The sequence below is a fragment of the Dermacentor variabilis genome, chromosome 6 (assembly GCF_050947875.1).
Source record: "Dermacentor variabilis isolate Ectoservices chromosome 6, ASM5094787v1, whole genome shotgun sequence".
NCBI lineage: Eukaryota > Metazoa > Arthropoda > Arachnida > Ixodida > Ixodidae > Dermacentor > Dermacentor variabilis.
This window is the reverse complement of record NC_134573.1, coordinates 101,769,118-101,782,536: the sequence shown is the minus strand read 5'-3', so window position 1 is coordinate 101,782,536 and position 13,419 is coordinate 101,769,118. Positions and strand designations below refer to the sequence as shown.

The following is a 13,419-nucleotide window of genomic DNA, read 5'->3' as shown; positions in this document are numbered from 1 at the left end:
TGTGTGTGTGTGTGTGCGCGTGTGCGCGTGTGTGTGTGTGTGTGTGTGTGTGTGTGTGTGTGTGTGTGTGTGTGTGTGTGTGTGTGTGTGTGTGTGTGTGTGTGTGTGCGCGTGTGCGCGTGTGCGCGTGTGCGCGCGTGTGTGTGTGTGTGTGTGTGTGTGTGTGTGTGTGTGTGTGTGTGTGTGTGTGTGTGTGTGTGTGTGTGTGTGTGTGTGTGTGTGTGTGTGTGTGTGTGTGTGTGTGTGTGTGTGTGTGTGTGTACGTGCGTGCGTGCGCACCCGAAAGCATCAATGCGGGAATGGTAAGCAGTGGTGCAAGCAAATATATGGAAAAGATGTCTGATTTCTGATAAGAATTATGGGAAGTCTGGCTTATACATGTACGTACGCAACACAGAGACCCATTACTGGAGTCAAAACTCGGTCCTTTTAAACATGAACGCAGCGTTCAATGGTGAACTCCCATAAGGACATGCGTGCGCTAGAAAATCCTGACGCGGTGGCGTCTCAGCTTCTCTCTGCATCCATGTACCGAATGACAAAGTGCAGCTACTACTTGCAGGGCCTGACAAATGGTCCGAGGTGGCAGTGGAAAAAGGAAGCACGAGGGAATCAAACTTTACTCAAAACTTCATTTACAGATCAAGGCAGCGAACTACTTTCTTTTCTTTTCTTTCACGTCTTATAGTGGCCAGCCTCTTGATCACTACTGATCGCACATTGTCGCGCGTGCGTGCAGGAAAACGGCATCCCAGGCAACAACAACCTGGATGGCTCGAAACCCCGCATCCGCATTCACCGGCAGGCCATGAATCAAGAGGAGCTGGTCAAGAACTATGGAAACGATAGCATAGACACTACCCTCACGCAAAAGGTAAGGAAATGCCGAAGTGTCGCGCGCAAATTGTTATCGCTAGTGTAGTTTCCGATCACAGCAACCTTGACCGAGTGTGCCAAGTTTTCCCATTTCTTTTGTTTCCCCGCGAGTGTGACGTCAAGTGTTGCATTTTGACCTACGTGTAGTTTTTTTAGATTCTGCTCAGACAGGTGAAAAGTCAGCAATACCGCTGCGCTGTAATGTCAGTTTCGAAGAGACCGGACAAGAACGTGATTTTGCGGACTCTAAAAAGAGTTGGCGTATAACGTACAGGAGTAGCGCGCTATACCATGATGGTGGGCCGACACGATCGAAGGACGGCATATGGAATCTGGATGGCAGACAATGCATTATGTGGCGCGACGGCACCATGTTGTGGCAATCTATACAATTCCCATGGTGGCCGGAGCCCAACAGGGAAGGGTGCCCTTTCGCTTGGAGTTTATGAGAATAATATGAAGTGCGTGCGTAGTGCCAAGAAAAAATAAAAAGCGGTACTTAAGAGACTCATTGCTCGTGGGTTCTAGCGATTGACTCGTGAAGATTTGTAACATCGGTCTGTAGACACGAGTTAACAAGGAGAGGGACGGTGTAATTTTGCGTGTGATCCGTTCTACTATCGACGACGTCCAATAAGTTTACCACAAGTTCCAGCAGCCGGAGAAGCGATCTTTGCCGTCGCACGTCCTACTGGACCCTGCGTCTTACCATATGTATCCTATTACACGGTTAAAAGAGCGACGTCGCTACACAATGTTCGTACAGTAGTTAATTCCTGGCAGTTTATTAACTTACGCTGGGGGCACGTCTGCCGTCATGGTATCTGGTCTTCTGTTGTGCCGTCTGAACGTTCTCTGGACTGCTCGCCTAGTTGTGGCCACACCGTAGACCGTACCTACAATACACAGGAGCGTGCACTTCTTTATAAATTCGGACACCTTAGCTGATCTTTTCTTTCTTTAGCGCGCAGCTCTTAGGCGCCCTTTCCTGCGTTGAGCGTCGGCGTCCTTCGGCGTCCTGGTAACTGAGCGAACAAGCACAGCGATGGATGGGAGAGCGAACGCGGAGCGCGGATGAAAGATGGCGATAGCGAAAAGAGCGCGAGGATGAAAGCGGAGGACGAGGGTACGGTGAAAGCGTGAGAAGAAAAGCGTAGTGCTGCTCGACACGAGCTTTGCGGCGACGATTGCTACGAGATGGCGCCAGAGTAGCGCGCGTCCTGTGTTCACCGATGACGCCACCGATACCATATACGGAAACGAAGCGCCGCATGAGCGGAGGTCTGTCTGCGGCAGCTGCTGTGAATTGCGCCCAGGCCTCACCGACGTGCTGTTTTTCGCACTCTCCCGACTAGCGAGGCAGTCGCGCCACACTTCGCTCCATTTGCAACGTGCCGCACGAGACGGATATTGTCCGCGCCAACCGAGATATCGCGAAACGAGAACATGTGTGCAGCTGAGCCCAAATTTCGCGGGAGTATCGTAATCTTTGGTGAATTATTTTAATGCGGTGCAATTTTCCCCTCATCCTTGGAACATTGCGGAAGGTAGGTAGGTAGCTTCCTGTCTCGCCTCGCTTTAAGAGAAATAAGCTAATGTTCGACCGATGTAGGAATCGAACATCAGCCGTCAAGCACAGCAGCCGGATGCTGTAAGCAATGGGCCACGATCGCACGCTTGCTTCCCTCGTTCGTCACCCAGCCAGCTCTTTGGAACACTCGGCGCGTGTACCCCGTGCCACTTTGTCGTCTGCTTTCCTTGCCACATTTCGCGCATTCGAGGCGCCGTGTTAGACTTCACTACCTCCGGGATTGGCCCACTTTGCCCAGTAGCAGCTTAGGCTACATAGAGACTGTGCGACGTTATAAAGCCTTCATTATCGCCTAAGTTAAGTTTTAACATTTCTTCGTTGAAGTGCACATGCCGTCGTCGTTTTAACGCCCACCACATGAAACACTCATATGTATACGTACGATTGGCACAGAACGTAGTGGCTGATGACGCCACAGTCTGTCTTTCTTTCGCTTACTCTCGTACACTAGCCATGTAGAAACCAGCAGTCGTAGGCTACCGTCGAACGGCTGGCGTAGAAGTCATCCCGTTGCAGTCATACGATCGTCTGAAACGGGGTTGTCGTCGTGCTGCTGTCGTCACACACGTATACGCTCGAGACCCACGCACGCGACTAACAGGGGCATGTCGGTCCAACTGGTATCACTTTGCGGATCCCCAAACGATGCTGGGCGTTATGCGAAGCACTTTGCAGGGCACCTGCAAAGTGCTTCGCATAACGTAGATACCCACAGTGCGTGGACCCTGCACATTTTTCTTGTTTGTTCTTCTTCTACGGGTACGTATTATTTTTTTTTTACGATCCATTCGATTTTCCATTCTTTTCGCACCTTCGACATTGCCGGGGATGCCAGCAAGCGGCCGCCATCTCCGAGGCCGGACACTTAGTGTGACGAGCAACAAGAACAATGAAAACCGGAATGGATCGTTGCAAAATACTGCGTTTTTTAGAAGAGAGGAAATCGGAATGGATCGTTCCAGAAGGAGGCCCCCTCCTGTAATAATGCAAACTGAAATGGATCCTTACAAAACACAGACCGCGCTCTGTTGGCAGTGGCGTCTGTTCGCATGACGTGCGCGACACCTCTCCCCCGACGTCTGTGCATTGCCGCGCCTCCACGTGCAGGTCAAACGCAAGTTCCTCAGCACGTGCTCGTGCACACCCCTGAGCCTGCTGTACTCGCTGCTGCCCGTGCTACAGTGGCTGCCGCGCTACCGGGTGCGCGACCTTCTTGCCAAGGACGTCATGGCCGGCTTCACGGTCAGCATCATGCACATACCGCAAGGTACGGAACCGTGCCAGCTTCGCCCTCCCTTTGGCAGGGATGCGCTGTTTGCCGCCGCTGCCTCTTCTGATAAAGGCAGATCACGTGGTTGCTTAGTTCCTAAGAATCTATTCCTTGCTAATACGGTATAGTCCAGGTATGCCAACGGGAAAGACGAAAACGGCGGCGACATGAATTTACCTGAAGATGATAATGGCACGCGTATAAATTTCTTCTGTGGTGCGACTGAATGGGACAAGCCAAATCACTAGTTATCGTTACTACACGTTTGTGTGGGAAGTGCGACGGGCTACTTTGAAGCTTTAGGGCTTTATCAATCGGTCGATCGACTGATTGTGATTAATGGCTGGATTAATAGTGTTAAGTATAGTTTACTCAGGAACTGGCACACTTGACATAACACTCCAGTATTAGCTGATTACGGGGCCAGGTTCCAGAAAAATAAAGCGAGGACGATATGGTTTCGTGATATAGAACAGGTATAGCTGTGTACAGCATTTGAAGAGCGGACAGTTTAGTTATAAGAATTATGGAAACGTATGGTACAAAACAAAACAACCATATTGCGTTAGGAAAGAACACGTGCAGCAGCTCAGAAATATTGACCAAATCTGTAATTCAATGTATGTCATGTGGACAGCAACAAAAAAACCAATAATTAGTTAGTAAACTAATTGATGAATTAGTTAAGTGATTTATTAAATAATTGAATGTATGGTGTAGTGCCCAGGAACAGCTTGTTCGTGCTGGTGAGCTTTAAAGTAATGTGGTACACAAAACAATGAGATAGGGAAACAGAATAGGAGGAGGTAGACGTAAAAGGAAGCGAGATCATATAGCATAAATGTGTGTATACAACAACAACAACAACAATACTACTACTACTACTACTACTACTACTACTACTACTACTACTACTACTACTACTGCTACTACTACTACTACTACTACTACTACTACTACTACTACTACTACTAATAATAATAATAATAATAATAATAATAATAATAATAATTTATTCCTCAAATGGGATAGAGGAGGTTGCAGGTAAACGCTGCTCTTTCTCAGGTCGATTGACAAGAGCCCGAAACCAATCGATGATTAACTTAATTTAACAAGCTGGCTAATGAGCGGTTTGGGAAACCATAAATGAGCTGTTAGTCATACGATTGATCAGCTCGCCCGTAGATTGATCGGACGCTTGTTCCGTGCTTCATTCTGTCAACGAAGCAATCGAACGACGTCCTACCGACAGGGCTCGCGTATGGCGTGCTTGCCGCTGCTGGAGCCATCAACGGTCTCTACGTGTCCGCCTTCCCGGCGATCATCTACTTCTTCATGGGGACCTCGAGGCACGTCTCAGTCGGTAAGCACGTGTTTACTGTAGGTAGCACTCGTAGATCACTTTGTGTGTTCAGAGGTCGACTGCAACGGAATCTCTTGCCACGTAAGAGCCTATAGCTTCAGTTAGTGTAGTACACATTGACCTAAAGCTTGCGCAGTCGGTTCTCTTTGTGAGCTTTCCGTCTAACTGTATCCCCATTAAACAAGATTTAACTCAGCAAAATACTTCGCACATTCAAATTGATATATCTTACTAAAATTTTGGCATCCGATTGATTATGCCTGTATGTTTAACACTTTCTTGAATTGCGTTTCCTGTTCTCCCGTTGTTGTTTTTTCGTTCCTTTTCCTCTCCTGTGTTGCTTTTTCTAAGTGCAGCATAACCAAGGCCTCGGATGTTCGTGAGCGCTTTCAAATAGGTGTCAGTCAATCAAGCAGTCAATCAGTCAATCAGTCAGTGAATCAACAGTGCCACCGTGCGGCCACCGTGTTTGAAATATGACTGGATGCGTCACAAAAAGCTTGCAAATATGTATGTTTTGATACCGAAAATATAAAAAAAACGCCGTCATTACCGCTCACCGGAAGTGACGTGTGACCCAGAACGTCAGGAAACAGCCCGTCCCCTCGGCATGGCCTCTGAGACTAGGCGGCGCCCACGGCTGTCCGCTATGAGCTGAAAAATATCGCAGGCGACATGCTAGGGTTTACGTCGTATGCGCCAACTACCAGGTGCAGCCTTCGTCAGCTTAGCCTTGCAATGTCTAGCGTATCATACATGCTACGCTGAGTTGGAGACTTCGAAATTTTGATTTAAGCGGGGGGAGCCTTACACACAGCCTGTAGTAGCGCTGGAGTGAGTTTTCAGTTGTTGATGGTTCATCAAACCAATCGCTAATTACTACACTAAGTTCTAACCCTTATAGCGTTGTATTGCTTTTGTTGTTTTGGTTTTGCACAAACCTACTTTCCATGGCCTGGAATGAAGGCGAACAAGTTGTCTCATTTTCTTCCTTTGTGGAACTCTATGTGGGCCAATACAGGATTAGAAGCCACTTTATATTTAAAGTCTGCCAGTAAGAAAATGAAACAGTCATCACCGTCTATTAGCCCTGCAGCTCTGCCAAGATTGCTTCAGTCGTATATACTATCCATTTATAACCAATTTAGCCAAAAGGAAGTTTCGTTGCAGGTGGCCTTTAAGTGCGTACGCATTATTATCCCATTTTCATAAGCGATGTCTGTTGCGCACGTAATGGGGCAGTCGAGCCATGTACAAAAAGAGAGAATAACAACGCAACGTGAAAGACTTCAAGTTTGTTGATAGCAAGGAGCGGAAATATATATCTTTCTTCTCTGTTTCTGTGTGCGGCAGGTAGCCTAAGCCGTGCTGGTGCGTGAAAAAAAAAGGGGAAAGAAAGAAAGAAAAAGAAGAAAAAAGCTCTATAATTTCAAAGCATTCATCAAATATATTGGTTGCATCCTCCTGTGAACAAAGTAACGTATACTCGAGCCTCCACTTACGTAATGCTTTCGAGCCTTCAAGGGGGATTGAATGAGCAGTAATTAAATGAAATTACATTGCTCCTGGAACACGTTAATCGCCTTGTTCGACAGTACTGCACTGCGCATTTGGGCAATGTAGCCTGGCAAGCTTGTTGGCTATAGCTTGTTACATTATAGCCATTGAGAAAGCACGTGTGTCACCGCTGTAAGCTAGGATCAAACAACCGCGGCTAGTGCGTTAACCCTGATTCATTTGTAAACCACGTGATGTTTCGTATTTGCACGGACTTTCCTGCACCTCGCAGGCACGTTCGCCGTCGTGAGCCTTCTGTCGGCGTCGGCCGTCGTGGAAATGAACGCCATCATACCCGGGGAGAACACCGAAGCGATGGCTGAGAATGCGACGCAAGCCGGTGTGGCGGTCAGAAGCACTGTTCTGGACTACGTCGGCGACGAACCTCCGCCGACCAACATGGAGGTCCTGGGCGCCCTGGCCGTGGTTGTCGGCGTAGTGCAGGTTGGTTCCGGCGGCGTCAGTTGTTGTTGTTGTTGTTGTTGTTATCCTCGTTTATTTTTTTATAATGCGGTCATAACATGTTGAGCTCGGTGTTCCTCTGCAAACGATAAGGTATTCAAAAAAAGAAAAGAAGGGGGAACACGCATTTTTTGCAGCATTATACGTGTACAGGAGATGCGTTGACAGGCGTCGGTTCAACGACTGTCCTCGACATAACTTGCTTATTGCGAACGGCGCTTGCAAGCTACGAAATGAGTTCGACGTGTCCACCCGGCAAACATTCTTCAAGATTGCAGAGGGAAATTTCTTGCAGCCCGAAGAGTTTTCAAGCACGGGCTGGCTACTGTGGCTCGTATAGCCTGCATACTTATCGCGAGTTTAAGAGTGCCGTTCGCAATAACTGGCTCGAGGAAATGAAAGGGTCGTTGAAGTGCGAATCCAACATTTATACATCCAACATTTATATTCAGGTGATCTTGCTCGAGTGCGCTCAGAAACCGCCACTGCCTCTCAGACACCTATTCGATTATGAGCATCTGCCTATTAGAACAACATATTGCTCGTCTCGCGAATGTATAATTAAACGGACCTCTCACTCTTAACATTAATTAGCAAATAGCTAACCTAGTCAAAACATTTTCATAGCATGTAACGAAGGAAGAAGGTGCGCCCGGGTTCGAGAAAGCTGTAATCACCGCCGTGTATCGTCTTTGTCACGTTTTATGCCTTAATGACCATCTATTCTCACTATAGAAACGATGCCCTAATCTTAATGTCCTGAATTGAAGCACTAGCCATAACTTAACTTAAAATAGTTGGTCTGTCGTACAGCCGACCGCAAAAGCTTGTGACACAGCATTTACTAAAAAAAAAAAAGAAAAACTGAATTGTAGCCTGGCCACATAACCGCGAATTCACAGTTTCAATCTGCATAGCACCTTTTGTGACCTTTACACAGGGATTGATTATATTGCAAGCGCCGTGCCTTAAAGCAGCAGAAATTCGCATTTGTCGTGAAACCAGCGTGCCGTAAACTTTTTGTGGCCGATTGTACACGTGCCTCACCGTCACCGTGTTACCGTTATACACTCGCACATACACATAAACTGAACGTGGTTTGTTTTTATTACGAGTATTCTAGACTATTGACCAAGTGCGAAGCCCAGCAGTCAACCGCCAGAAAGCTGTAACGTGATCCGCCGTTTCTCTACAACACATGTTTAACAAGTGTTTGCTGTTCGACAAGCGTTTACGCGGTCTTGTTTGTCTTGCGAGATATTGTCGAGTGAGTTGTGTTTTAACGTTCCCGCGTGGCCACCATGACGCCACACATTGCTTTATGTAAAGAAAGCGACGTCCCACTAATTCATACAACGTGAGTGTGAACTCTTGTTCGCTAGGCCAAGAGCTCTGTATATTGTATCACAGTTGGCAGACTCGCCACTGTGGAAATGTTTGCTTCTTCGTTAAGCGAATTTAAGTTATCCCAGTGTTAGAACAGTGCACGCTGCTTATGAGCGCAACGAAGAGTGTACATCCAGACGCATCCGTCCCCAGCGTGATTCGGTTGCTGGCATTTGTCGTTGAAACGCCGCAGCTGCTGATGGGCATGCTCCACCTGGGCATCCTGTCCATCTTCATGTCCGAGCCCATGGTGTCCGGCTTCACAACGGGCGCGGCCGTCCAGGTCGTGGTGTCCCAGGCCAAGGGGCTCTTCGACATCCGTGTGCGTCGCTACAGCGGAATATTCCAGTGCGTCTACGTGAGTGCAGTTGCCTCTCGGCGCAGCCATGCCGGCCGTGACCTTTGTGCCGCGCGGGCACTACTATCTGGGGGTCGCTTTGTCCGCGCAGAGCTTACCGTTTGCGGATTACCGTGCCTACCGGAGGCGTTAACGTGAGCGGCCGGATTGGTGGCGGAGAGCTCAACCAGAGAAATGCAGAGCTATTATTGCAGTAACCAAGTGCATTCTACTTCGCTGTTGGTGCAATTCTGTTTGGGCAGCGGCGTAATCGTCAACACGCTGCTTTTCTTTTTGGTGGTTCGTTAAACGTGGTTTTTGTTTGTTTGTTTGTTTTGCGGCAAGAAACTTGTGTTTAAGGCATTGTGGTTAGATGAAACATCACAAGACGTCGCTACTAGCGTACGGTAGCTCGGTAATACGCAAAAAACCGTTGCGTATACCGTAATACTGGAGATTCTAAAATCTCTCGTAATGCATTTGTAGTATACCTACTTCAGGGCGTCATATTGGACGGCATTCATGTACGTTAAACCGTATAACTTTGCAGCCTCAGTTGTTCGCGAATCGGGAACTTTGGCTACATTCGGGCCTTATGAAGTTAATTGTTTTGAGAGATTTGCCACTCTCAAAAGCACTGCAGCACCATCTCCCTAATGATCATATAGATACTGTCATCCTCTGCGTCGAACGGCAACGTAAAACATTCAGGATGCCCTCTGATGCCAAGGTTCTGCGCTTGTTCGAAGTTCTCGCGGCTTACGGAGCAGGATTGTACGTGGCACATGCTGAGAGCTTAACCAGACACCCATTTCATATCGTGCGTTACTGTGTCGCGAGTGAAACATTGAAGAACATAATCTCGACGAATAATTACGTCGACTGAGTGCAAAGACGTGTTTCAAGCAAATTTTCCAGTTGTATTGGCTTTCTAACAGGTTTGGTATTTCCTTTGAGTATACCATCCCATGCATGGGTATACGCACATAGCGCTGTGTAAACGACGGCCCGGTATCGTCGTAGATGGCTAAGAAGCCGAACCCATATGGCCGCCCCCGTTATGGAAGCGTCCGCATCTGGGCGGGCTCCGCGCTTGCAGCGTCACGAAGGCAGCGCTGGCCAGTTCGTTGTGCTCGGTGGCGCTGCGGCGGAGCGACACGATTCAGGAGGCGCGATTTTGCTTGAGCGATAAGCACTTCAGCCAGGCAGGGTAGGCCCGTGGGCCGCCGGGATTCGCAAGAGCCGGCGTAACCCCACCACGTCGTTCCGCCGTGCTCCTCCTCGCGGAGTGCGATCCCCTGACGGCCGTGCCACCGCAGGTGATCCGCGACGTGATCCAGAACCTGCACGAGACCAACCTGGTCACCCTCGCCCTGTCGCTGACGACCATGGTGGTGTGCACGGTGGTGCACGAGTGCGTCAACGCCCGCTACAAGGCCAAGCTCAAGATGCCCGTACCTGTTGACCTTCTTGTGGTGAGACATTTTTTTTTTTTTTTACAGCGAAGTTGTATACCTCTGCCGTCCAAAGAAATTTTCGTGTCGTTGGCGCGGTAAGCTAACGTGGGCCGAAGTGGTACGTGGGCCGGTCCCGAAGGTAGTGCAATGCCGGGCCGACTCGCGGCGGAAGTGCAGTTCGCCATTAAGGGGCCCACATACTCAGCTTAGCTGGTCATCCTTCTTCACAGAGCGGAGAGGGCGCTGAGTTTTTTTAGTATGCTTCGAAGCAAACCTCTTAAACATTTTAACGCGCCATCAGATCAGACGTCGTTTTTGTAGACATGACCACATTAGCTTTGGGTGCACCGGTAATGAATGGCATTGCAGTGCTGACACAGCAACATTTTATCGCCGAGACATTGTTGTCCAGGCAAGACAATTAAGGGGCGGTGAAACTGCTTTGCCGTGCATTTCTTGAGCGACCAAAGCGTTAAAAAAGTCCATTTGTTTACGGTATATAGCCACCACCTGCGCCCAACTCACTCGTCTCCGTGATTGTTCTTTCTTTTCAGATAATTGCCGCGACGGCAATCAGCTATTTCTTCGAGTTCAATACGGCGTACGGAGTACGAGTTATAGGATTTGTACCCACGGGGTAGGTACCTCTTCTCCTTTTGTTTATTTCCTCTCCTTCTTAGCTTCCCACAGCCTGAATTTATTGCCTGAAAAAAATCATTCGTATTGTACTTAAAAAATAGTTGTATGCGAGATACGAACATCCAAAATTAATCTCTCTCACCGTCTCCTACTCCGAGTGAGATTTGTAGTTATCTTAATAAAACTGAAACCAGCATCTATAGCACAAGAAAGGATGCCTTTATATTCGTGTGTTCTCACGCTGAACAAACGTCGACTTGGCAGCCGAACCGTCGCGCATCTTAGGGCAGCTTGCAAAACAGACGCTATTGCAGAGATGGTCACTTCATTATGGACCTAAATGAATACAGACGCACTAATTTCTTGGCGTGTTCATCTTCGATGGAAGTACCACGCGCAAAGCGTTGTTTTCCGACTCAGGAATCGCGGCGCGGCTGATCTTTCTTTTCTTTTTTTTTTTTTTACCGGATGATCACACATGTTACGAAAATTACGATTTCTATTGCTTAATCGTTCCGTTTAGATTTGCGAGCTCAGATTCGGGGTATCGCAAGATCGCGACGACAAGCTAGAATAGGTTAAACATGGTCTTCATAACAATCCGTATTTCGGTGACGATCGCCGTCGCGCAGAGGACGTTGCACCGATGGTGTCGCGCGACTGTGACGTCGTTGTGCAGAAAGCTTATTCGATGAAAACCTGCGCTGCCCTGTCAATGCACTCGACGGCTGCCTGACGTGAAAACAACGTGGCATGAAGTATCGCCACCGAGAAAGTTGTTTTTACACTTCCGTTTTCTTTGCTGCATCAACCAGTTCCCGAATCCTTGAGTCTGCGTTCCCGGAATCGATGGTTCCAATATTGGTTCCAGAATCGCTAAACTCGGCTGTGACACTTCGCTGCGAAGCATTACACGGTGTTCTTCTATCGATTGATGAAACTCTGCAAGGCCTCGTACTGCGGCCGTGTGGAGTTTTGAAATATATACAGCATGGTACCGTTGTCGCAGTGGTCGAGTGATATGAGGGACCCCTTCTCCTGTGATAAGGCTTGGATGGAGTTTTGTTGTGAACGCAGGAACGGTATGACGCCTGAAAATTTAGTCGCGGAGGCCTCCGCGGGGCACTGAAATAAAAATACAGTGCAGTTCTCATGGTCGCGTAACATACTTCTCGGACTGCCACCCTTTTGAAAACAAACTCGATCTGTTATGAGCTTTTGGCATGTCGTTGGTTGGCGAACTTCCCGAAATATGTAAACGACCCGAGTAAGTATCTTCAGGCTGACAAAACCATTAGGCGCGTGTGCAGGAGCTTTTTCATGGTATTCAGTTTCTAGTATTGACTTCTCTTTTGTGTTTTGTCATACTTAGCTGTTTTTTTTTCGTCCGTTCCATTTTTTTTTTTTTTGCAGGTTCCCCACGCCTTCGGTGCCTCGTGCCGATCTCATGGCGAAGCTTATCCTTAACGGATTCGTGATCGCCATCGTGTCCTTCACCATAGCCCTGTCCATGGCCAAGCTTTTCGCGAAGAGACACCACTACCAGATAGACCCCAACCAGGTTAGGGTTCCGGGCGCGCGTTGCTGGTCGAACAGTGGCCACGCCTGTGGAATCGCGCTGTGCCACGGCCAACCTGGAGCGCGAGTCTCGCGTTTTAGAACTCCGAACGGAGGATGCGTGCTTCAGACCGGCCTTGGCTGCGCCATCTCGCTCGCTGCAGGCCCCGTTCCCGGATGCTTGAACACGTCGGAAACCACTGTCTCGCGGCTCGTATGTCGCTGTAACGCTCTGTTCTTCAGTGTAGCGTCGCGTGTCCTGTCTATTATCGCTGGGCCCGCATCCCAGTCAGGCGAGAATGCTAATAGCGCCCACGTACTGGCAAACGCCCGCGTATATACTAGCACGCCCGTGTCTGTGACGGTTTGGCCTGAAACGAGCGGTAGAAATCATTCCCGAGCTCCTCGCCACGGCAGCTGTGATAAACAAAAAAGGCTGCTTTAGATGCAAAGCGGCGCAAGTTGTTCTTCCGCTTGTCGAGAGCGATGCGGAGATATCTCGTGAACACGGGGGCGTAAGAGCGTCAGAGTTGGATTTTTTTCCCCCGAACCCGCGTTAACGAAGTCGGTGGACGTCACCGTACATGCCAACTCTCCCTAATGTTTCTCAAGGTTAGGGAATTTGCGCTCGTTTTGCGATTTTGTGAATTTTGCGTCATGTCTTACAACAACAACATTTTCTTGAAGAGAAATGTTTTACGCCTTTAATGTCCAACGTAGCATATATATATATATATATATATATATATATATATATATATATATATATATATATATATATATACACACACACGCCGAATTTGACCTCTCAAAAGGCTGATCGAATGCTGCGAAAGCTAATGCAAAGCCCATAGTTGAGTTATTTATATGCTGAAGTGAAGTTTCAGCTGGAGAACAGTGTAGCGAACCGATTGCTACTTAATT

At 48.3% G+C, this 13,419-nt stretch overlaps 1 protein-coding gene across 10 annotated transcripts in view; it reads left to right on the top strand.

Annotated features, from left to right (window-relative positions):
- Positions 1–13,419, top strand: part of LOC142584966 (prestin-like) — a 247,453-nt gene that overhangs the window by 221,207 nt on the left and 12,827 nt on the right. For all 10 annotated transcript variants that reach the window (XM_075695351.1, XM_075695360.1, XM_075695353.1 and 7 more), the window contains 8 exons: positions 740–874; positions 3,575–3,734; positions 4,990–5,100; positions 6,890–7,101; positions 8,699–8,863; positions 10,162–10,317; positions 10,854–10,936; positions 12,352–12,499. In XM_075695351.1, the coding sequence (XP_075551466.1) occupies positions 740–874; positions 3,575–3,734; positions 4,990–5,100; positions 6,890–7,101; positions 8,699–8,863; positions 10,162–10,317; positions 10,854–10,936; positions 12,352–12,499 (1,170 nt within the window). The remainder of the gene's footprint in view (positions 1–739; positions 875–3,574; positions 3,735–4,989; positions 5,101–6,889; positions 7,102–8,698; positions 8,864–10,161; positions 10,318–10,853; positions 10,937–12,351; positions 12,500–13,419) is intronic.